Genomic DNA, 26,712 nt, shown 5'->3' with positions numbered 1-26,712 from the left:
TTTGTACACTAAAGGCCCCGTTAAGTCTTTCTCTTCTAACTGTTGAATATTATGTCAACCTAATACAAAAAATGATCTATCATAGTGAAAGCAAATATCAACTGCCATTTACTGTGCAATTTTGCCATATCAGCTGCATATTCACCTTCTCTAATTATTTATGTGTGATCTGAGGTCTAAGGAGTTGCAAGAACAACAATGAGAATGAGAGAAATTCAAATTATAAAGAAATGAGATAACTTATTAGATGTTGCAATTATGGGTATTCTTATTTGAAATAGAGGTTTCTTTTAAAGAAATAATATTGTGATAGTAGTTTATCCATGCTTACTTTTCATTTGTTATATTCCTACTGTGACTGTGTCCTTTGGAAATTAAATTATTCGTTTAATTTTTCCCTCTCAATTTTCGGAAGATAAAATTAGTAAAAATAAGTGGGAATATGGCATCAAGAGCATTAGATATCCCCATTTTCTTGAAGCTGTTCATTATTATTGTTTCATCAATAATAGGACATGCACCCAAAATCCACTAGCAAATCAGTTACTAAGATGAAAACGACCACTATGCGAACGAAAAATTTAGAGTAACTTGTTTTGTGAGCGCCTTAAGGAAGACAAACATTACCTAAATCATTAAAACAATTTCAGAATCCTGTTGCTAAAGGAAAGCTAGGGGGAAAATGTCCGAGTCCCAGTGATTCATTTGGACCAATATGTAATATTGTTTTAGAAATTTAAGGTACTAATAACTATAATATTTTTCGAATGCTAAAACAGTTCGAGAAATTTATTCAAGTTCTGAATTCTGAATACAAGTATACTGTATATTATATTTAATAACTATGGTGGCTTCATTTATGAAAAGATTTGCATATTGGCTGTTTTTGTACAATGAACTTTCTCTAAGGTAGCTATGCGTGATTCCTGAAGATTTTGATCTTCAATGATAGTGGGCATCTTAGACAAGTTATGTTTACTAATTAGTTATTTTATGAGGAATGCTGGTTAAATTTAAAAAGTGATTGACTGAGGTAGCTTGTCGTAATGAGACGATTCACTGTAATCCAATTTTTTACGATTCACTGTAATCCAATTTTTTAAAGTATTTAAGCTGTTCCTAATTACTTAAGATATTATAAAGAAATATGATTAAAAGTGTTATATAAGCACATGTTTAAAACATCTAGTAAAATAATTTTTATAAGCTTTTTAAGAGCATGATTATGATTTTAGAAGAATTTTTTTTTTCCTTTATTTAGGAGACATGGTTTACAAAGAGGAATAAAACAGTTCATTTTTTCCAAGCAGTCGAAACAAATTTTTATGAAATGTTGTTATATTGTGTTATTTTTTAATTAATTCTTTTTTAGGTTTTATGTAAAGTTTATGAATTAAGAAATAAATTATTTTTACTTCTGTATTTTAATTAGCATATTATTTGCTTCATAATGTTTCACAATAAAATTATAAATTCAATAAACTTCTTAATTAACATTATTAATATCCGTATTATATATATAGGGCATAAAGTTTGTTTTCTGGTGTCACATGTATATTTCACAATTTTGTATGCAAATCTGGAAATTTATAATAACTAGGAATACTTTTTAGTATCACTTTCTAAATGGTAAATAAGCTTAGGTTTATTACATATCATGTTTGTAAAAAATTATAGGTAAAATTAAAATGTATTAAATTTTAAGCTAAACTGAAATATTAATTTTTCAAACAAATTTGTTAAAGGCATAATTGTATTAAGCATCATGAATTTTAATGGAAGCAAGGCTTTAAAAATTAAGGTCAGTTGGTGAAGTTTTATGCTTATTCAAAAAGCAGGATATTAGGGTTTTAATCAAAGGCTTCCATCTTTTAATTCAAAGGAAATTATTTGAAGGCAAGGTAAAAACGTTATGAAGTTACCATCTATTATTTCAAACAATAGCAGACTGTTGACAAACACTGAGTGCAGATAAGAATAAAATGATTAGTTGGACGTTGTAATTCAAGCATATGAACACAATTTGAAATCCTTGTAGTAACAAAATGAAGTTCATTGCTATGTTGAATTCCTTAATTTACTGAAAATGTCATTTTTTAGAAGGAGAGAATATAATATTTTTTAAACATAAAGAACAGCTGTTCTGGGGTTCTTCATAGAAATATTATACAAAATGTCTTTCACTGTAATAATATGATCATATGAACATGCAACACGTTTACTCATATAAGTTAAATCTAAAGGAACATGTGTCTACTTTAGCTAAAATTACTAAAAAGAAAGTTCTAGAATATATTTTATTAATTGACACTAAAACGTGCATATAACATACTGTTTTTTTTTCACCTATTTTACACGGAAAATATAAATTCCACATGCTTTGCATTATTTTATGTAAAGAATATACATGTCATTTAATGTAAGGAGTAGCATATCAATTTGAACTTTTAAATTAATCAAAATGATAATATGAAAGGCCTTTCAATAATATCAAACATAAGTTTCTCTTCATAAAACAAAAATACTCTGCAACCGAATAATGTTACTTTTTGAAAAAGAACACTAAATGCTGTTGAAAGCACATCTTTTAAATTATTGCTATTCTGAAGTCAAATTGGCTAACTTAAAAAGCCAAACTATTATGCTTCACTTGTATATATCTGTATAATGATATCTGAATGTATATATATATATATATATTTAGTGCGAATACAAGTTATTATTACTTGCGCAATTGCTGCAAAGTTAGTTAATAATAATTTATTTCCTAAACAGTATTGATTAATTGATTATATTATCTCCTAAGTTTAATTAAAGTAGAATTATTTTAAAAGTGTGCATCCATACTGGTAAGTTATATTTTGAAAGATGTTTTGAAGTAATTTGAAAGCAAATATAAGCATCATTTTAGACCAAAAAATCTATTACTTTTATAGACATATCCTTTAGTGAATCTATGAAAAATATATTCTACACACATAATTACTTAATGGGATATTAAAAGGAAATGATCTGAAACCTATAGATATAACAGATACAACCATTGGAATTTTATGTAAGAAAAGTATCTTCTACTCACATAATAACTTGCTATAATAATACAAGCAAATAACCTGTAACGGTTACAGATATATCTGTTGATATTTTACATGAGAAAAACATGTTCTTTTTACATAATTATTTGCTGTAATAATACACGCAAATAATCTGTAACCATTACAGATATATCGTTTGAGATTTTACATGAGAAAAACATGTTCTTTTTACATAATTATTTGCTGTAATATTACATGCAAATAATCTGTAACCATTACAGATATATCGTTTGGGATTTTACATGAGAAAAATATGTTCTACTTACATAACTATATGCTGTGATATTACAAGACAAAGATGTGCAACCATTACAGGCAAAATTCATGTAAAGTTACAAAGAATACACCTGTTTCTGTTACTGAAATAACCCATGGCATCCCAGTTTCCATGAGTTTTCTTAGTAACCTTACAAATTTTTTTACAGTGCTCTTATCTTGTATCCAGCGCAGTTTCAAGCGAGATGATAGCTAATTAACTTGTATCCAGCGCAGTTTCAAGCGAGATGATAGCTAATTAACTTGTAATCCAAAAATAGGTTGTAGACGGATATTGTAAGTGAAACATATACATAAAAATAGATTAAGATTTGTTAGTATTCCAAATACACATTGAGAAAAAGAAAAAAAAAAGGGAGTTATATAGTCATATCACAGTCCTTTCCTGAAAGAGTGAGAAAAAGTAAGAGTAAAGAATAAGCGAGTTTATTCAATTAACTCCTTTGCAGGGTTTCCACTTCACACTGTTTATCGCACTATTGGCAACAGTCCATCACTATTTGCATACCAACAAGAAACTTGGTTGTTCATCCTTTTAAAGCAAGTAACGGCTGGCTAAGAAATTTGAAGTGCAGGCACGTTGTCCGTCAAACAGCTTACTTTGACCGAGATGTTCAGCAAAGAATGACTTTCACCACTTGTAAGTACTGTACAATACGCTATATCACACGTACACTGCACAAAAAAGAAAATGGCACAGTTGTAGATCTTCCTTTCTACTGGGCCGATTGACGAAATTTAACATGCGTTTTTCATGTCTGGAAAGCGCGACTTCGAATATACACTCATGTTCATAAATTAAGGATAATTCGGAGTCACGCGGAAATCGAACTCTAAAATAAATATATCACCTGTAAAATCACTACACACATCTTCAAGAATCATATGCAAATTTCAGGAAGTAACCAGATGACACCGATGGTACGTCACAATGACGAGAGTGTAAGAGAGTGATATATAAGGAATACAGGCAAAGCATTTCAGTGCAATAACCGAATAGTTATGACACAAAGGACGCATTTGGATGATTTTTTTACGTGGTAGAATTATCGGTCGTCTGGAATGTGGGCGTACCCAACTGGGAGTATCAGACGAACTTGGAATTGCCTAGAGTGTCATCTCCAGGCTTTGGCAACGATTCCAAGATGATGGTAATGTGAGTATACGTTACAGCACAGGTCGCCCCAGAGTTACAACGCCGAATGAGGACCGGTATTTGGTAGTTACTGCCAAAAGAAACAGGCGGAGCACAGCCTCAGACCTGTCTCGTCAGCTCTCTTCAGCCACTGGTACGAGGATTTCAAGGCAGACCGTGTACAGACGCTTAGGGCAGATTGGTCTATATGCTCTTAGACCTGTCAGATGCGTTCCACTTACTGAAACTCACTGTCGCCTGCGGTTAGCCTGGAGTAGAGAGCATGCATTGTGGACACCGCAACAGTGGGCTTGTGTGATGTTTTCCGACGAGTCCAGGTTTAGTTTGCAGTCTGATTCTCGCCGGACTTTCATATGGAGAGCTCCAGGTACCCGTTACCACCAAGAAAACATCATTGAACTACACCGTTACGGTGGTGCAGAAGTGCTCGTTTGGGGTGGAATTATTCTGGGTTCCAGAACTGACCTGCATGTTCAAATTGGAACCATGACAAGCCAAATCTATCGGGACGTCATTCTGGAATAACATGTACGTTTGTTTCGGGGCGCCATGGGCGCACAGTTTGTGTTTATGGATGACAACGCCCGTCCTCACCGTGCAAATATCGTAAACGAATGCCTTCAATCGGAGGATATCACCCGTATGGACTAGCCAGCATTCTCACCGGACTTGAATCCAGTAGAGCACGGGTGGGACATGCTTGGCCGACAAGTTGCAGCCCGTCAACCTCCTCCTACATGTCTACTGGAACTTCGGAGAGCATTGCTTTTTAAGTGGTGTAATATCCCCAAAGATCAGATCGATAATTTGATACTCAGCATGCCTAGGCGTTGTATGGACTGCGTAATGGCAAACCGCACATTGAGTTGATCAATGTTAATGAATTTCGCTTAGTGCGCATGCTCAGTGGTGTACCGTTGGCGTGGGAGGAAATACTGGCGACTAAGAGGGGCAACCCTACACAAGCCTGTTAGTCATGTTGGTTTTACTGTTTTACAATTGCAGTACTACGGAAATTTGTGTGTGCTTATTGCATGTGCTTCTGTTTTATTTTGTTCATAAGCATTTAATTTAACATCAGTTATTTGACTTTAATTCAGTAATTTAAACTGGATTTATTCCTTAATTTTTGACTGTATATATGAAAGCAACATATAGTAAATGCTCAGTTGCTTTTATTCCTCAGAAGCATAATCAATAAGCATTCAGCTAATATATCTTGTAATGTTTCCTGTTTTGTGATCCTTCTTAAACGAAAATGTGCGTAGTTTGCAATCGATAATTATAATCAAAGTAATGAAGCAACTTACAATCTAACAAATTTTAAGTCCCCGAACTGTTTACGCGTAGATAACACAATATCAACCATATACCGTGTTTATCGTCTTTTACAATTGCGCCAAAGTTGTAATTGCGCCAAATTCTATTCTGGGTATGCGCAGTTAGCGAAATTCGTTTAACATTGATCAACTCAATGTGCGGTTTGCCATTTCGCGTACGGACTGTATTGCATCGTCTGGGAGACATACAATGTATTAACAATCATACCAACCATGTAATATTGGTTTTTTGTAAATAAGTTTTTTTTTTATTTGTAATTTGCTCCAGGGAGAAAAAAAATCGCTAATTTTTTTAATAATATTAAACATATAGCATCTTTTTTTTGCTCTTTACCTTTTGTTTAATAAATAAGCTTTACAAACAAGTCAAATTTGTTTTGCTTCTAACTCTTCCTTTGCCTGATTTTGCATTATCCTTAATTTATGGACATGAGTGTATATTAGATTTACATATAGTATAATTCTAACACAAAATCGGACTTTTTCTGAAATGACATGCCAGTTTTCTTCCATATTTCCATTCTACGACTCAAATTATGCCTAAATATTATATTTTGTAAAATTTGGTGCGAAATTTGCGGAGAAATTCAAAAATTTATCTTGGAGCATTTTTTTTTCAGTTTGCGCCAAGAGTGGTTCACTCGGCGAACTTCTTAATATATGGCAACTTATTTTCCCTTCCCTCTTTACATTGTGCATGAGCAGGAAGAACTTCGTTCCTACTTTCACACAATTTTTAATAAAGTGCATAAACCACATTAGATGTTATTACCGATTTCAGCAAATATGCCAAATTTCAAAACGCGCCAATATATAAATTCACGTATGTCTTCGGAAATTTTGAATAAAAAGCTCTAATTGTTTTGCTGGTATGCTTAGGAAAACATCTAGTTTAAGATGATGTTAAAAATTTTATAGGTTATACTTCAAAATGTTTTTCGAAAAATTTATAAAAATTATTTTAAAATACAAATTTAAAAAATAAACCATAAAAATTGGGCGAATTTTATTTGGAATGAACCTGAAGGAATCAAATAAGTGCAATAAAAAGAGATATTAATAAATACATACCAAATTGAATTAACATAGACGAGCTAAAATTTTGAGAGCTAATGTTTTGAAAACTAACAACACCTTCTTTTAAGAAGGTGTTGAAACTACTCGCGCGATTTTAATAAAACTTGGCAGTCTGGCCTAATTTGAGTCGTAAAATCCAAATATGGAAAAAAATGGGCATGTCATTTCAGAAAGAGTCCGATTTTGTGTCAAAATAGCTATTTTAGTGCAATGCTATATATAAATCTAATACATATCCTACGTAGCGCTTTCGAGACACAAATCGTAATGTGAATTCCGTCAATCGGCCTAGTACAACGGAAGATATAGAACTGTCGCTCCCCCCTCTATTTCGCGCAATGTTGCCTTTTCATTTTAATTAATTTAAACCTCTTTTTCTTTAACAATATTTTTTTCTCCCATTTTCGACATTCAGTACATACAGTAATTAATTAAAGTATGCATAGACTCTTTCTTCGGGAAAAATCCAATTATCCGAATGGGGTCCGGTTCCTAGTGATTCGGATAATTGGAGTTCTACTGTAATATAATCTGGAAACTTCGAGGCACTAGCAACTGTGTAATTCAACGAATTCCAGTACCATCGATTCACCAACATCTCCTCCCTCTTCCGTAAGAGTAAAAAGCTGTCGTTATGATTTTCAGCTAAATGCTATTTATTTTATACTAACAGAATTCTATATCCGAGTCTGTTTAATGCAGATCAGGGTGCTTTTATTCATATGCGGTAAATTTCGAGTAATACTGTGTAAATACTTTTCCCCTTTTCTTACAGAGCTCACGTTAAGTACTCATTTATGTCTTGCGTTAATAATAGTCTATCATAATTACATCTCTAACTATATCCGTTATAGCGAGCATTTTAGTATTACATTTATTTATTAAATATCATGTTCTTCGCCCTTAAAAACCTTAAAATTCAGTTAGACAGCAATATCGCAAAATAGTTTTAAAATGAGCGTATCTTTAGAATTTCCGATACACAGACTCGCTGGAGATAAAAATATTTTCTCTGTACAACGTTGCCATGGCTCGCTTTGAAATCCTAGAATTTGTTAATCAAAAATTCGTTAAAGTTTTACAAATATGAAATAGATCATAAAACAAATTCCAAATTTCAAATTGGGTCTTCCACGTACCCATATTCGTACGAGCATTACATCATTCAAAATTCGATGGCTTTAGGTACCGTTGCTTTATCACAATATACATATATATACATATGTACATATATATATATATGTACATATATGTAGTGGGGGAGTTGAAGATGCTAAATAACAATTCCAACGTTGTTTTCCACACCATAGAACATTTAATAAAGATAAACAGAAGAAGGTACAAATTAGATTGAATACAAGTGCCGTTTGATACAAACAGGATTCTGTATAGCTTTTGCCAGTCTTATCACTTAACCGATTAGTGCCTACTCGCACTTGCTGATGTATTATACAGTTCAATTTACCACCTTCGCGTGGAGAACTACAGTTCCTTATTCTACATCTTCACGTGTAGACAAGCATCTCACCACCTTCGCGTGGGATAGCAGAAGAAAGTCTCTGTCATATTCCTCTTTCACCTCGCTCTCGCTGCTGGCGCATCGGTGAGGCCCTCTGGTGGTTGTGTCGCACTTACGGATACTACAACTCGTCCGTCCTGACACTTTTTCGTCCACGAAAACACGGATCAGCAACACTGGAACATCAAGACAGCACCTTTAAAAAAAAAAAAAAAAAAAAGTGCGGAAGAACCACACATAGTTCTATATAGTAGAAGTCTACGGGTTCATGAGATCAGCTGCTGTAGTGGTACATCCAGGATCTTCATGGTGTCCCACTTTTTCCACCTGGTAGCGATCTTTGCCTTTCCTCGCTGTTACACGATATGGGCCGAAGAACTTTGGCCTTAACTTTAGTCACCTCCATATTGCGTTCTTTGTATGGCAACTAGATCGTTCACATTGTATACTTGTGCCTCTTTTCTCTTCTTGTTGTATGTTTTTCTATTCTCTTCCTGAATTTTTAGAATGTTTTTTCTTGCTTCCTCTCTCATATCTTCTCGATTTTTCATCATAATATTTCTTTCTTCTTCTTCAAGAATTTCCATAATCTTTAAGTCCTCTCGATTTCTCATTTTAACACCAGTGAGAAGCTCAAATGGAGAACTCTTTGTGCTTCTGCTCTTAGTGCTGTTCAAGATCCGACATATTTGTACCACTTGGTTGGATCATCTATGGATAATTTGGATAGGACTGGAATCAGAGTGAGATGAATCCTTTCCACTTGTCCATTTCCTCTAGGAACGCCGGTAGTTGTGAATATGTGCTGGATCTTAGTAATCTTCAAAGTCTATAGTAATCTTCAAATATCTATAGTAATCTTCAAAGTCTTTAGAAGTAAACGCCGTACCTTTATCACTTATAATTCTCAAAGGACTACCGAAAGTTGATTGTTGCAGTTTCAGCTTCTGCAGTGCCTCTTGAGCTGATGTAGACTTTACTGGATAGAGCCACACGAACTTTGTGAACGCATCAACCACGGTTAAGATGTGATTGTAGTTCTTATTTGTCGAAGGTAATGGTCCTATAAAATCGATATGAAAAGTGCTCAAAGAAACAACGGTTAAGATGTGATTGTAGTTCTTATTTGTCGAAGGTAATGGTCCTATAAAATCGATATGAAAAGTGCTCAAAGGGATACTATCTTTTGGTATGGGATTCAGCAATCCTTCGCTCTTACCTCGTTTTCTGTCGCACAAAATACATTCTACACAATTTGAAATAACTTGTTCGTTTTCTAAGGTTAGGAATATAAAAGTCGGTTTTTAGCAGATCTTGTTTTAGACACTGCGAAATGTCCCTTGTTGTGGATACTACGTATGATTTCTAGTTCTAATGCTTCGGGTACCCCAAGTAGCTCACGACCACTGTCGAATTTGTATAATACTCCATTTTTCACTAGAAAATCTTTCTTTAGTCCTTGCTCGACTAAGGATTTTAGCAACTGGAGACGCTCATCACTTCTTTGCGCAGCTGCAATTTTGGCTGTAATTTCTCCCTGAGAACAAGTAACCATCATGACCGCGTTTCTACTTAATGAATCCACATGCTTCATTTGTTGCCCAGATCTGTGAACAATTTCATAGTCAAATTCTTCTAGAAGTAACGCCCATCTCGCCACTTTAGGGTTTAGATCGTTCTTAAACATGGTCTTCTGGAAAGCATCGCAATCCGTAACTATCCTGACCTTAGATCCTAAAAGGTAATTCCTGAATTTCTTTAGAGCTTCTACTATAGCTAAAACTTCAAGCTCATAACTAGATAGCTTCTCTTATTGGAGACTAGTTTTTTTACTCATGAAGTAAATGGGGTGTGTTGTAAAGAGAGAAGTAGAGGGCGCTGCTTGGCAGTAGCGTAATGCATGTAAGTAGAAACGAAATGTCGTTTGATTAGGCAACATGATTTCTGTGAAGGTAGTCCACCTAACAATAGGACAGTTGTAAATATGTAAATATAATGGATAATAAATAGTATTAGAAAAACTGAACCACCGGATGTTTTGTGATTGCTCTACGGGCCGCCATGGATAAATGCAGGTTCGTCACAATGGTGCATCTTACGGAAATGTTTGGATTTGTTAAAGTGAACTTCACGAGGAAGTATGTGTCCAGACCATGCCCTAGGTAAGAGCATGATTATTATTAAATTTTGAACGTGTTTGATTTGAATTTTGATGATTTGCAGTCTTAGGTACATTTGTGTATTAACGCGAAATAATGGCAGAACTAGATAGATTAAAACGAAAGAGAACCGCATTGAGAACGGTAGTATCTAAACTACTAAAGAAAGTCGAGGATAGCTTAGCAAAGAAAGATACAGATGAATTATGCGAAGTGCTTGAACTATTAATAGAAAAGAAAAGTAATTTGAAAGAATTAGACGAGGCAATTCATTCCGTAATTGAGATAGATTCTCTAGAAGCGGATGTAGTTAGTTCTGAGGAATATCAGGAAAAATGTTCTCGAGCTATTAAACGATCGAATGTTGGAAGAGGATAAAATAAATATTAAAGATCCTGAACAAAACTTGGTTAGACTGCAAAATGTACAAAGTACGGTAAAACTTCCAAAACTAGTTTTAGAGAAATATTCAGGTGATCCTGAAAAATTTACGGAGTTTTGGAACAGTTACGAAAGCACTATAGACAAAAACGAAAGTCTTAGTAAGATAGAAAAATTCGCACACTTGAAAACATTACTTACAGGTGCCGCGAGTAATGTAGTATCTTCATTAGAATTAAATGCAAAAAATTACGATGAGAGTATAAAAACTTTAAAGGATAGATTCAGGAAAAAAGAAATAATAATTAGTCAATTCATGAACAAACTGTTAAATTTAGAACCAGTAAGGAATTCAAATAATATTAAAGCTTTACGTAGGTTATATGATGAAATCGAAATTGCAGTTCGGAATTTGGAAGCGCAAGGAGTTACGAAAGGTTCATTTGGTCAGTTATTAATACCTGTGTTGTTAAAAGCTATTCCAGAAGAGTTCGTTCTGGAATTTAATCGAAGGAAAAACCCAAATGAAGAAATTAATGTTTCAGACTTGTTGGACTTCATAAAGCGAGAAATTGAATGTCGTGAAGCGTCGAGTTTATTGACGCGAGATAAAAGAAATGCCTTGCCTCCACGTTTCGAACATGCTAAGTCTGATTATAAAAAAATTCACAGAAATGTACCTACGGCTGCCAGTTTCAATGCTGTTGATAATCGTGCATGCATCTTCTGTGAAAAGTCCCATAATTCATTTTCTTGTGATAAAAGCATTAAAGAAAAAATGTGTAAATTACGTACTGAAAATAGATGCTTTATTTGTTTTCGAAAATATCATATTTGGAAATCGTGCAGAAATAAAACTAACTGCTTAAAATGCGGGTTTAAGTCGCATCATGAGTCACTTTGTACGAGTAGTTCAAATCGTAACAAAGCGCGAACGGCTTCAGATCAAAACATAAAAGAATTGTGCGAAAGCTCGCGAGACAATTCAGTAGATGAAACACAAAACTCTCCGAAAGAACACACGCTTTCTGTTGTTCCTTGTGATAAATCATTGAATAAAAACGTTTATTGCAAACCTGTTCAGTGTTAGCTCATTATGACGGAAAGTCAGAGTTAACTAATTTAATTTTCGATCGTGGTGCTACACGAAGTTTTGTTCATATTAGTGTAGTTAAGAAATTAAACTTAAAATTTGTTGGAGAAGAAACATTATCTATTTATTCTTTCGGAATGAAATACGCAGTACCTAAAACATATAAAGCTGTCGAATTCTGTGTTTCGGATGCGAAGCAAAAGAACAAAATAAAAATCAGCTGTCTCGTCACTGACGCCATAACGGCTGCGCATATGACCACGCCGTCAAAACAAACACTAAAAATGATGAATGAATGCGGATTGCGAGTCGCTTGTTTATGTAAAAGAAGCGTTGGAATTCTAATAGGTGTGGATTATTACTGGAAGATAGAAAGGGGGGTAAAAGATTCAATTAGGAAAGGAAATTTATGCGATTTCTACTATGTTTGGATGGGTCCCAGTTGGCCTTCAAGATAAAGAGAGCGAAATAGTATCTCAAAACACGGCAATAGTAAACCTTTCTTCTTGCGTAACTGATTCATTGCGATCGTTATGGACTTTAGATTTGCTGGGCCTTACCGATGACTCAGCGATTTCTAACGAGGTGAGAGAAATAATTCAAAGCTTTGAAAAGGAAATACGGGTAGAAGGTAATAGATACTATGTCAGTTTATTATGGAAATCGGAAGCAGGGCAATTAGAAAATAATTTCGGAGTAGCATTAAGACGATTTGAAAGTCTTAAAAATAGACTTATTAGAAATCCTGAGATTTATCAGCAGTATAAATCCGTAATTGAAGAGCAAATGAAGGAGGGTATAGTTGAGAAATGTTCACAGGAAATAACGGAGGCATCGTATTTTATGCCGCACAGGGAAATAATAAAACCTAAGGAAACCACAAGGTGTAGGATTGTTTACGACGCGAGCTCTTCTAGAACTAAAGGTGTAAAGTCCTTAAATGATTTTTTAGACATTGGACCTAGTTTGATCCCCGTGGTTTTGGACATAATTTTAAAATTTCGGAAATATGAAATTGCTTTCAGCGGAGATTTAGCTAAGGCCTTTTTAATGATAGGAATCTTAGAAAAGGATAGGGAATATTTAAAATTTCTTTGGGTAGGGAATAGTGAGGGAAAATATAAAGTTTTAAGTTTTAAACGTCTTCCATTCGGTTTTTGCTGTAGTCCAGCAATTTTAGCGATGACGATAAAATTCCACATTAAAAAATATAAAAGCACAAATCCAGAAAGTTATGAAATGTTAGATTCCTCGTTATATGTAGACGATTTATACTACGGTGCAGACACTATTGAAGATGCATGTTGATTATCCTCAGACGCGGTTAAGATTTTTAAAGACGCTGAGATGAATTTGAGAAAATTAAGGTCAAATTCCAAAGAACTTAATTCCTGGTGGATTGGAAAAGGTTATAACATAGAACCAGCTAAAGAGTCAAAATTTTTGGGCATGATATGGTACTCTGAAGCAGATAAGATCAAGTTGAATTGCGAATTTTTAGGAAATTTATCCCATGACAGTGCTGAGGTCACAAAAAGGACTATTCTCCAAAGGGTGGCCAAAGTTTACGATCCAATTGGTGTGTTTCAACCCTTTGTGATGAAAATGAAAATTCTGTTACAAAAAATTTGGACATTAGGTGTGGACTGGGATGATACCCTTCCATTAGAAATAGTTAAGGACTGGAGTCGCTGGCAAGCTGAATTAAAAGTGTTGGAGGAGTTTTCTCTTCCGAGAAAATATTTTGGTAGTAGTGAAAAATCTAACGTTAGTCTTCATGTATTTGCTGACGCTAGCCCTAAAGCGTACGGCGCAGTAGCATACTTTAGATACCTTGATTCAGAAAACATTATTTGCACCAGTTTCATTACCGCAAAGAAGGGTCGCGTAGCTCCACTCAAGACTATGACTTTACCTCGTTTGGAGTTGATGGCTGCTTTAGTAGCCGCCAAATTGTCTATGTATTTGACAAAGCTGTTTCCTGAACTGTGTCATCAAAAGTTTCTTTGGAGTGATAGCCAAATAACTATCTACTGGATAAAGGGATGTGCAAGAAATTGGAAACCCTTTGTATCAAACAGAGTTTCTGATATTCAGTCACTCACGGATCCTGAATGCTGGTTTCACTGCAGTGGGAGTGAAAACCCTGCTGACCTTTTATCTCGAGGAGAAAATGCCTTTAACCTTGTAAGAAGTTCCCTTTGGTTACAGGGACCTAGCTGGCTGTCTCAACCTGAAAGTGTTTGGCCAGTATATCAACAGACCAACATCGACGAGGAGAGCGTTCAGAACGAAGCAAGGATGCAAACATCTCTTCATGTTTCTGATCAAGACGTAGAATCTTCGGCATTACAAGAGTTAACGCGATTCAGCAGGCTGCTGAAGGTGTATCGAATTACGGCTTATGTTATGCGGTTTACCAACAATATAAAACGAAATTCAGTGAAAGTCAAAGGTCCATTAAGCTCTGTTGAAATTTCGCCAGCTGAGCTCTATTGGGTAAAAGTTACACAGCGAAAATACTTTGCGAAAGAGATTCTACATCTATCAAGTGGAAAATGCTTAGAAAAGACATCGTCGATTTATTCACTTAACCCAGAATTGGATACCCATGGTCTTCTGCGTTTAAAGGGCAGACTTCAATTCTCAGACTTTGCTTTCGAAGAAAAACACCCATGGCTGTTACCTTATAAAGATAGATACAGTGAACTAGTAATTTTTCAGTCTCATAACAAATTGTTTCATGCTGGAGTCGAAGCTACCTTAGCCGATATTAGAGAAAAGTTTTGGATCATAAAAGGACGCCAATTCGTCAAGTCCACGTTAAGTAAGTGCTTTTTGTGTAAACGATACAAGGTGCGTGCCGGTACACAGGAAACCGCTCCTTTACCACCTGATCGTGTTCTTCAATCATCTCCATTTTCTGTAACAGGGCTGGATTATGCTGGTCCCTTTTTTACAAAGGACAGCAAGAATAAACATTATCTGCTTTTGTTTACATGTGCTACAACTCGAGCTTTACATCTAGAACTTGTCCCTTCTATGAGCGTGGAGAATTTCATGCTTGCGTTTCGCAGGTTTATTTCTCGTCGTGGATTGTGCTCAACGATATATTCAGACAATGCCAAGACATTCAAATGTGCTGATCTCGAGTTGCGAAAAATTTGGAAATGTATTCAACATCCATCTGTACAAAATTTGTTTTCTTCCCACGGTATAACATGGAAGTTTATTGTGGAAAAAGGAGCATGGTGGGGAGGGTTCTGGGAAAGGCATTTTAGAACGATTAAAACTTGTTTAAGGAAAATAGTTGGACGTTCTAGTCTCTGTTTGAATGAGCTAGAAACAGTCTTCGTAGAAATCGAAGCCATAATTAATTCAAGACCCATAACGTATGTGTACAATGACCCTTCAGAACCCTCACCGCTAACTCCTGCTCATTTTTTAATTGGTAAACGTTTACTTTCTCTTCCAGTTACAAGAGTGTGCAGAGAAGACTTGATTGGGTCTAGACATTCCTTGATCAAAAGGTATAAACATCAACAAACCTTGTTAAACCACTTTTGGAATAGGTGGAGGAAGGATTACTTGCTTTCTTTAAGATCTGTGAATTTATGTCCACCTACTAAAGTGTCTGGTCACTTTAATGTTAATGATGTAGTCCTTGTACATGACGACCGTTTACCTAGGAATTTGTGGACACTAGGTAAGATAATAGAAACTTATCCTGGCAGAGATGGTCAGGTTCGCTCTTGTCTCATTAAAACTCAAACAGGTAATCTAAAGAGACCAGTACAATTGCTGTACAACCTTGAAGTGCATAATTAGTAGTAAAGAGTTACAGTGTAATAATCTGATTTATTGTTTGCACATATATCATCTTCTGAATATCTTTATTGATTGTTGCTAAATGTAGTTTAGTTTATATAATTATTGGGAATTTTGATTTAGTATAATGTTTCTTATTTAGTAATTACTTTATAAGTTGATTTAATGTGTTTAAACATTACTTAATTGTTATTTGTAATTTGATGTAGTTTATAGAGTATTCAAATGTTGTGTTTGATTTAGAAATACTGGTTTATTTTGTATTCGGTTTGTGTGAACTTTGAGTTCACAGGTGAGGAGTGTTGTAAAGAGAGAAGTAGAGGGCGCTGCTTGGCAGTAGCGTAATGCATGTAAGTAGAAACGAAATGTCGTTTGATTAGGCAACATGATTTCTGTGAAGGTAGTCCACCTAACAATAGGACAGTTGTAAATATGTAAATATAATGGATAATAAATAGTATTCGAAAAACTGAACCACCGGATGTTTTGTGATTGCTCTACGGGCCGCCATGGATAAATGCAGGTTCGTCACAGGGTGTAACTGTCCATCATCTGACTTTTGTAGCAATACAGCGCCGAAACCATGACTGCTTGCGTCTGTATGCAATTCTAATGGTGCTCCTTGTTTAAAAATATGAAGAACCGGACTTGTGGATAAAAGTTCTTTCAATTTATTAAATGCATCTTTTTTGTTCAGGCCCAAATTTGAATTCTGCTCCGTTACGAAGAAGATCACTTAGTGGTTTCGCTATTTTTGAACAATTGGCAATAAATTTCCTAAAATACCCAGTAAGGCCCAAGAAACTTTGAATCTGCTTAAGGTTTTTGGGTTCCGGGAAATTTTGAACAGCCCTGGTTTTTTCAGTAGAGGGGCGAATTGTACCATCCTCAATAACATACCCGAGAAGTTCTATTTTTCTTTTCAAAAATTGGCATTTCTTAAAATTAATCTCCAAACCATATTCTTTGGCTACTTCTAAAACGCGTTTCAACTTTTCTAAACCTTCCTTCTCGTTTCGTGCTGGAATAATAAAATCGTCCATGTAAGTAACAACAGTGTCATCCCGAATTAAATCTCTAAACACATTATAAATAAATCTTTGGAATACACTAGGGGACGTGCACAAACCAAAAGGTGCTTTTAGAAATTCGTACAAGCCTGCATGAGTAATAAATGCCAAATATTTAGTGCAGTTTTCCTCAACTGGAACATGAAAAAAACCATTTTTTAAGTCTAATGTCGAAAAAACTTTTGCTTCACCCAAACGATCTAAAACTTCTTCTACTTGTGCCATAAGAAAAGAATCCTTAACTATTTTTTTATTTAACTGCCTGAAGTCAACACAAATCCGTGTCTTCCCCGATTTTTTTCTACACAAAACAATTGGCGAAGCATATTCTGAACACGACGGCTTTATAATCCCATCTGTTAACCATTCATCTACTTGATTATCAACAATTTTTTGATCAGCAAAAGGATTCTCCTCGAACGCTGAGAAACCGGAATATCATCTTTTAATATTACTTTCATTTTTAAGTCTGTACTGCTCGGCTTTTCTAACGGTTTATACTCATTAATAAGAGTGGAAACAGTATTGCGTAATCCTTGATCTTTAATATGCCATAAATCTGTTTCGCTGTCTGCCTCAATGGCTGCAGAAATAAAAGACAAAAAATTCCTTTCCGAAGAGACGGAATCATTTTCATATTGCGTAATCATCACCTGGTCACAACAGATCATTTTTAGACAGGAAGGAGGGAAAATACAGTCTGTTATCAATTCATCAACCATCGCTGCTTGTATCTCTTTTTGTTTTTTGCTTTCGCATAAAGAAAAAATAAACCTAGCCGTTTCCGCTTTAACCACGTGACCAAACGAACTTTTGAGTTCTATACATCCACTTGATAATTTATTCGGAAAAAGGGATTTCTTTACAACTATCAATTCACTTCCAGAATCTATTAAACATTTTACTTTCTTACCATCAATCAACAGTTCAATAAATTCTAACTTATTTCTAGCTGCATTATCCGATTCAATCTCTAACCCAGATACCTTTTTTGGAGACAAACTTTCCTCCTTTCCTAACCGTTTGGGACAATTTCTCGCAAAGTGAAATAATTCCCCTTTACTCCCACAAACATAGCAAATACGTTCTGGTTTACTACTACCCTGATTTACAAACTTGCCTGAATCCTTGAAATTGCTCTGAGCTTTTCTAAGATTGTTTTTGGAAAAATTAAGCTTTTTATTTCCTGGAGTTTCGATTCGTGTGTTACTGGTATCAACTAAAGATTTACCCCTGGATGAATAAAATAAATCACATTCTCTTCCCAATTGATTAGGTGGGTACCAACTTTGAGCCTCCCGAACACTAATATGTTCCTTTGTTTTAGACTCCAGAGTTTCATACAACTTATCAGATACAATGAGATCACACAATTTCTTAAAGTCATCTACCTCTCTTAACTTGCAATAATAACTGGAAGTTGCACTGAGTCGAGACGCGAACTGAACATGCAATTCAGATGAATGTCTCTAAGCATTTTAAAAATTGTTCAAACATTCCCGCGGTGTCGGCTGAAATTCTTTCAAGATTAGAGTTTTTAATTTATCATAATCCGCGATTTCTTGTTCAGAAACATACGTTAAAACATTATTACATTTATCACCTAACAAAATTAATCAACACTTCTGATTTTAACTCCACTGGTACACTTTTAGTAGTAAAAGCTTTCTCAAGTGACTGAAAAAACAAATGCAGAGCTTCCGGTTTCTGGGGTACAGCTATAGTTAGTGTTTTGACGCTTTTAATGATATCTTCAACACTAGTCTGCGCGTTTCCTCTATCACTCGATAATGATTGTGATTTTAAATTTTCTAGCTCAATCCGCTTCTCAATTTGAGCTAATTTAAGACGTTCGATCTCTTAAAGATAGTGTTCATTACTTGTTTTAGGCGTCCGATTCTCTGTGATCGATTTGACGACGCCACGAACAAATTCAACGTTCGTTTTGAAAATATCAGAATTTTCGATAATTTTTCTAATGTCAGCTTTTTTAGCATTTTCTGGAACAGTCTGTTCAATTTGTTCCGCAATTACTATTAAATCACTTTTCTTTAAATTATTTAAGAAACTCATTTTAAAAACGAAACAAAAGTATCACTATCTTCAAGAAAGAAATAAAGCAAAGTTTTCACAGTACCTTCTCTGAAGTATCCAAGTATGAAGCATCCAAATATCAAGTATCCAAATATCCCGGTCAGAGCCCCCAGATTTTCTGTAGTGAGGGAGTTGAAGATGCTAAATAACAATTCCAACGTTGTTTTCCACACCACAGAACATTTAATAAAGATAAACAGAAGAAGGTACAAATTAAATTGAATACAAGTGCCGTTTGATACAAACAGGATTCTGTATAGCTTTTGCCAGTCTTATCACTTAACCGATTAGTGCCTACTCGCACTTGCTGATGTATTATACAGTTCAATTTACCACCTTCGCGTGGAGAACTACAGTTCCTTATTCTACACGTTCACGTGTAGACAAACATCTCACCACCTTCGCGTGGGATAGCAGAAGAAAGTCTCTGTCATACTCCTCTTTCACCTCGCTCTTGCTGCTGGCGCATCGGTGAGGCCCTCTGGTGGTTATGTCGCACTTACGGATACTACATATATATACATATGTACATATATATACATATATACATATATATACATATGTATACATATGTATATGAGAAATATACATACATTAACACAGATTTTTCATTACTTAATTTCTTCAAATATAATGCAGGACTCTAACATTGGGTGGCAACAGTTTGATAAGTGAAACGGAAATTTATAGTGAACCAACGAAAAATTGCAAAACGAAACCAATAGTCCTTCAGGGGCAAAGCCCCTTTGGAGTAAAAAAAAAAAAAAAAAAAAAACTCTATATCTGCCGTTCTACTGGGCAGATTGACGAAATTCAGCTTGCGTTTTTCATGTCTCGAGGCGCAACTTAAGATATCTATTAAATTTATATATAGCATCGTACCAATATAGGTATTTTGACACAAAATCAGACTTTTCTGAAATGACATGCCGATTTTTTTTTCTTTCGATTCTACGACTCAAATTATGACTAAATATCAACTTTGTAAAATTTGGTGCGAAATTTGCGGAGAAATTCAAAAATTTTTCTTGCGAAATTTTTTTCAGTTTGCGCCAAGAATAATTCACTTGACAAACTTCTTAATTTATAGCAACCTATTTGCCTTTCCTTTATTTCATTCTTAACGAGCAGGAAAAAAAGGTCATCGTTCATCATTTCAAACAATTTTAACAAAGTGCGTAAACCACATTTGGCCTTATTATCGCTTATAACAAACATGCCAAATTTCAAAACGCGCCAGATTGTAAATTCAAGTACATCTTAGGAAATTTTGAATAAGAAAACTCTTAGTTTTTGCAGGTATGCTTAGAAATAAATCTACTTTAATTATAGGATGGAAAAAAAATTATAGGTTATAATTCAAAATTTATTTCGAAAAATGTTTACAGATTATTTATTTTAAAACACAAATTTTAAAAGTAAATCATAGAAAAAGGGCTGAATTTTATTTGGAATGAACTTAAATTTCGAATTCTGGAAGAAGGAATCAAGTAAGTTTAATTAAAAAAAGAGATATTAGTAAATATATATCGAATTCAATTAAACACTGATGAGCAACAATTGCGAAAACTCACACATCAGTCGGATAGTCCCAATTATCTAGCTGATCTTCCCAGTGTAAACGTTAACTCCATCGTTAATATCTCCAATAGGAATCTTTCGGAGGATCAGTTAAAAGTATTAAAATATAATTTCAACTTTTCAAAGACATCTAAACCTTCAATTCCTCAAATCATCGCCCCTATAGAGAAAGCCTTTAAATTCTCCAAAATTTCGGAAACGCAGAAGGATACAATCCGCCACCTAATTACTCATAACGTTAATTTTAACAAGAAATCTTTGGGTTCTAATCTTAGCAAAAAGGAAAATGAGATCTTACGTGAAATTCATTCTGATACTAATATCACTATCTCTAGAGCTGATAAGGGCGGACAGATCGTTGTTATGGACAAACACACATATATTACTGGAGTTTCTAAATTGATAAATGAAGGCCCATACTGCTCGATCCCTAAAGATCCTTCAACTTCGGACCTCATGAAAGTAAAAAGTGCTATTAAATCTTCCCACATTCTGCCAACTCAGTTGAAGAAATCACTTATTCCGCCTATTACTAATTGCGCTAGACTTTATGCTCTTCCAAAAGTCCACAAAACCGGTATTCCTTTTCGACCAATTGTTTCCAACATAGGTACTGCTTCATATCCTTTGGCCAAATATTTAGTTTCCAGATTTTCTCCTCTACTTGATAACAATATTCACACTGTAAAAAATTCTGTTGAAGTCATTGATAAACTTAAAAATATTTCCCCACTTCGTTCCATTATGGTTTCATTTGATGTCAAATCATTGTTTACTAATGTTCCGGTCGAAGGAGCACTAAATTGTCTTGAAACTAGGCTTCGGGAATTTCACTTCACACATACTGAAATTAATGAGTCGGTTTCGCTTACTAAAGTTTCTCTAAGTCAAACCCACTTTGTTTTCCAAAATGCATATTTTCGTCAAGTTGAAGGATTGGCTATGGGTAATCCTCTCAGTCCGGTACTTGCTGACATTTATATGCACTATTTTGAGATGAAATTATTTGATAAATTATCTTTTCGTCTTTGGATTCGGTATGTTGACGACACTTTCGAACTTTTTGACGGTTATAAAGAGAATTTATCTGAGATTCTATCTATTATGAATTCAATTGATCCAGCCATCCAATTCACTCTTGAAATTGAATCCAACAATTCCCTCCCCTTCCTCGATATTCTTATAATCCGCAATGAAACCGATTTTAGCACCACTGTGTACCGTAAACCCTTTGCAGTTTGTTTACCACCCCATGCCAAGTCATGCCACCCTATAAGCAAAAAATGGCTTCTTTTTACTATTATGTTTTCCGCGCGCTAAAAGTTTGTTCCTCTGAATCTTTGCTTACCAAAGAACTTAATTATTTGAGAGCAGTTGCGATTGACCGTGGATTTTCTCCCGTGATTATTGATAAAGCCGTCAAAAAATTTTCAGATTCCCATCAAAGAAGACATTCCACTGTTAGAAATAATATCAATGACCTTGTCGTGCTTCCATTTTATCCTTCTGTTAGCTATAAAATTGCACGGATTCTCCAGAAATTCAATTTTCAAGTCGGTTTCTCCCCTATTAATAAAATTCACCCTTCGATTCTAAAAGATTGCGTTTCTGTCTTGAATTCTTGGGGAATTTATAGTATATCATGTCAGTGCGGTTTAAGATATATTGGCCAAACAAAAAGAGCGTTGAAGTTTCGTATCAAGGAACATGAATCTTATGTCAAAAAAGGGGAAATTAACAAGTCTTCAATAGCGTATCATAGCTGGACTTTTAACCATAATTTTGATTTTGGGTCTGCAAAAATCATCCAAAAGGCTTCTTCCATAGACGAATTGGATTTTCTTGAGGCTTTTCACATTAGAAAGTTTAGTTAATGATTTGAAGTCCAATCCAGTCCTTCCTAATGCCTTTAAAATTCTGCTGTCTTAATTCAATTATTTTTGCCGATAGATGGCGTTACCTCCTCGCACTTGGTACTACCAGAGGGTATAAAAATCCGTTCAGTGGTTGCTTTCCATTATTTGAAGTTCGAATTTTGAGCGTAATGTGCATTTGCCCCTCGCTCCCTATTTTAACTTCGTTAATAATTCTTTATGCTTGATCAGACAGCTAGGCTCAGTAAAAGTAGGCGGCCAGTGCAACTCTGATTAAAAATCTAGTTATAACCACGTGCAGTGCTTATAAGCACCACGTGTTTCTGTGATTCCTATTTTCTTCTTTCTATGTATTTCTTTCTCCTGATGAGGAGGGACCTTTAGCTGCCCTCGAAATCGATTGAGTGTTTCATTATACCTACGCTAAATATAAGGTTGTTTTTTACGATTTTGATAGATTACCTCTTTTGAGTCAAAGCTACGTCTGCCCAACAGTGTCACTAGTCCTGTTGATACTAAACAGTAAACAACCCACGCTATAACTGGCGACTTTCAAGCGATCTTATGTTCTTTTAAGTAAATTATTTGCAAATTAATTACCAATGGTTAGGCTCTCCATAGAAGTGAAAAAGGAGAATATTAAAAACTAGCCACTACGCGGCCAGCCTTCGTCTGCCTTTTAAATGTACCGGGAAAGTATCTAAAGGGAATACCAAATATTAAATTTAAAAAGTGCGCAGAATTTGACTCTGCAGAACAAATTGATTAAAAGAAAAAAAAAGAGAGAGAGAGAGAAAATACAAATTTCAACAAAAATGGATTACGTACGAAAAAAATTACAATGAAATAAGCAATATCCCTTAATGCAAATATTAATTATCCTAATAAATAAATTAGTCAATTTCTCGTTGCATTTTCTCGACAAACGTCCAGTATCCGAAAGAAACATTAAATTTAAAAACTGCACAGAATTATCGTCCTCGTTTTTCGGAGTTGCAACAGTGTGGATAGCAGCAACAGTGATATATCGGCTGCGTGCCATTGTTGCAGATATAATGAGTGAGAAATGATCGATTGGATGAGATTTCATCAAAAAACACAAAAGAAAAAAAAATCTGATTCGAATTTTGAAAAAATCGCTTCGAGATGCCCTTGGCTCTTGTCTAGATGCACCTATGTACCAAAGTTCGCAGCCCTGGGTCTATTAGCTTACACGCAGCACGAACGAAAACATACAGACAGACTCTTCCTTTTATATACGAGTATATAGATATGAAGATGGTATGCGTATCCAGGAGGCATATTTCACAAGTGCACATCTGTGTAGCCACCGAGGGAGTGGCTTCTAGGATGGACCAATGAGCATCCAGTAATATTTCTATCATGTCACCTGACCTTTCCCGTGCTTTAAGATTTAAGCAAGATGGTTAAAAGTACTCTGCCACGCAATTTTCTGTAAAAAATGATTAAAGCATCGTCGATTGTTTCTGAAACTTTTCATTGCGAAGTTAAATTAAATATAGGCAATTATGAAGACTTCACTACCTGGTTGAAATAAATACAAACACATGTTGGATACTTCGCAAAAATATCGATGGGAACTATTACTTAATAAGTGGTTAATAAGATAAAGAAAGAAATATGTGATAAACATCTGAACGCAAATGCAATCTTTACATAAAACTATGCGTATCATAAAAATATTCCCACCAATTATATAAGTAAATAGAAGTCAGCACTTTTTATTGCAGTCTATATGAAAGAGATGTCTATATTAATAACCAATCCAGAATTTTATTCAAAGTGAAATTTACTGATTTGCATTCGTATACATTTAGTGTGTTGAATTTCACATTTAATAACTGCTGCACATGTACTGTCTACAGTGAATTTATCTTATTCGCTGACATTTCACTTTCTCAGAAACTCAGAAAACGAAAGCACTACAATATTTCTTCTATTACTACAAAATTTCTTCTATTCCATATATTTATAACTGAAACAAATGCAAATTAAAACGTAAACATACGCTCACATGCACGAAGATTTAGCGCCACAAGAGCAATAGCAGCTCATTGGTCCATTTTCGAAACCCCTCCCTCAATGTCTGAGCTGATGTGCACTTGTGAAATATTCATCCCGGAGCATATCTCGTAAGTGCACATCTGTATCGCACCAAGGGAGTGGCTTCTAGAATAGACCAATGGGCTTCAAGTAATACGTCCGTCATTTCATATCATCTTTGAGGCGCTTTAAGAAAGATTGTTGAAAATGCTTTGCCACGCAATTTCCTGTACAAAGTAATTAAAACATCGTGGATATCTTGTAAAATTTTTCAGTGCGAAGTCAGATAAATTTTAAACAAAATTATATATGTAAACAGTAAAAGTAAATAGAATTAATTGTAATAGAATTTTTTATTTTCAGTACTTTTAATGCAAAATTTTACTTTTAGAAGCACTCATTCCACAGCAAAGACGTAACAGTGATCTTACTTTTCTCAAAGGAGTTTTGTCGAGTAACGGGTCGTTATAATTCGCCGTTCGCAGCAGCATAGTCATTTACCTGCAATAAAAAGAAATAATGAGTTGCTAAATAAAAGAAACTGCTTTCTGAAAAGGAAATGCTACTGCGATATAAATTTCAGATAACACTTGATTCGCATTAAGTATAAATACATAAAAAAATAATAAAATAAATTTAGAAAAATAAAATCGGAAAGGTTCCAGATCTTAAATTACGCCCAACCGGGCGTTTCTTTTTAACGTTTTGTGTGTTACCTTTATTTATTAAACATCATGTTCTTTACACTTAAAACATAAAATTTAGTTCAACTGCAATATCGAAAAATCCTTTTTAAATGAGCCTATCTTTAGAATTTCCGATACACAGTAGTCTCATGCGCTGAAAATAGAAATATTTCTTTTTTCGTAGAGTGTTGCCATAGCTCGCTTTGAAATCCTTGAGTATGTTAATCAAAATTTCGTTAAAGTTTTACAAAAAATGAAATCGATAATAAAAAAATTCAAAATTTGGGCTTCACATGCCCATATTCGTAGTAGGAATACGTCATTCAAAATTGGATGGTTCTAGGTACCGTTGTTTTATCACATTGCGAGAAACATCCATACATTTATGCAGATTCTTCATTATTTAATTTCTTCAAATATAATACAGGACTGTGATAGTTGGCGGCTACATTTTGTAAAGTGAACAGACATTTATAATGAACCAACGCAAAATGCGAAAACGAAATTAACAGTCTTCCTGGGCAAATTGCTCGTTTGGACTAAAAAGATACAGTTTCGAAATAGCACAATTTTAGTTAAATGCACTAAAAAGCAAAAACTAATTTCTTTAGCCAGGGGCGAATGTTACTGCTCTTGCTGGAAAACGTGCCAGCACATTTTCCCAACTTGCCGTTTGATCTCCAAGGTGCGAAAGCTCCGATCCGTAAAGGCATAAATGCGCGGGCGCCACTGTGAAGTTACGTGTCTCGAGGAGAATAATCCTCGTGAAGGCTGCCGGGATTCCTATGTGAAGGACTTAATTTTGGCAAACATTCGCAGATTTCACAAAAATGCTAGTACTTTTTTTCAGTTGTTAATACCTCTCCAAGACACGAAGGTGCCTTGATATAAAATTACACTGCGGGAAACAACAACAACAACTTAAAAAAAAAAAAAAGCGGGAGACAGTTCTATATCTCCCGTTCTACTGGGCCGATTGACAAAATTCAAATTGCGTTTTTCATGTCTCGAAAGCGCAACTTAGGATATATATAAGATTTATATATTGCATTACTCTAACATAGGTATTTTGACACAAAATCGGACTTTTTCTGGCATCACATGCTAGTTGTTTTCATATATTTCGATTCTACGACTCAAACTATGCCTAAATGTTAAATTTTGTAAAATTTGGCGCAAAATTTACGGAGAAATTCAAAAATTTATCTTGGCTTAATTTTTTCAGTTTTCGCCCAGAATAACTTATTTGAACTTCTTAATTTATAGCAACCTATTTTCCTTTCCTTTTTACTTTTTTGTACAAAGTAAAAAGGAAGTATTGTGATCGCGAAAAGTTTCAGGCAGCATATTTTAAGGAAAATATCCATTTTGACCGCTATCGAATGCAATTTAACGATGTTTCTGCGAGACATCTGTACG

At 34.7% G+C, this 26,712-nt stretch overlaps 1 protein-coding gene across 5 annotated transcripts in view; it reads right to left on the bottom strand.

The window, feature by feature from the left end:
- Positions 1-26,712, bottom strand: part of LOC118203114 (uncharacterized) — a 306,364-nt gene that overhangs the window by 169,486 nt on the left and 110,166 nt on the right. For 3 of the 5 annotated variants that reach the window (XM_085811212.1, XM_085811213.1, XM_085811214.1), the window contains exon 2: positions 25,039-25,108. In XM_085811212.1, the coding sequence (XP_085667338.1) occupies positions 25,039-25,104 (66 nt within the window). In that variant the 5' untranslated portion in view covers positions 25,105-25,108. Of the gene's footprint in view, positions 1-19,131; positions 19,268-24,973; positions 25,109-26,712 lie in introns of those variants that run through there. The other 2 variants (XM_085811215.1, XM_085811216.1) reach the window with 2 other exon arrangements.

This window comes from Stegodyphus dumicola, chromosome 2 (assembly GCF_044657685.1).
Source record: "Stegodyphus dumicola isolate Sdum_Otavi_A_Nest chromosome 2, ASM4465768v1".
NCBI classification, from domain to species: Eukaryota; Metazoa; Arthropoda; class Arachnida; order Araneae; family Eresidae; genus Stegodyphus; species Stegodyphus dumicola.
Note: the sequence above shows the minus strand (reverse complement) of the source record. Positions and strands in the feature narration are given on the sequence as shown.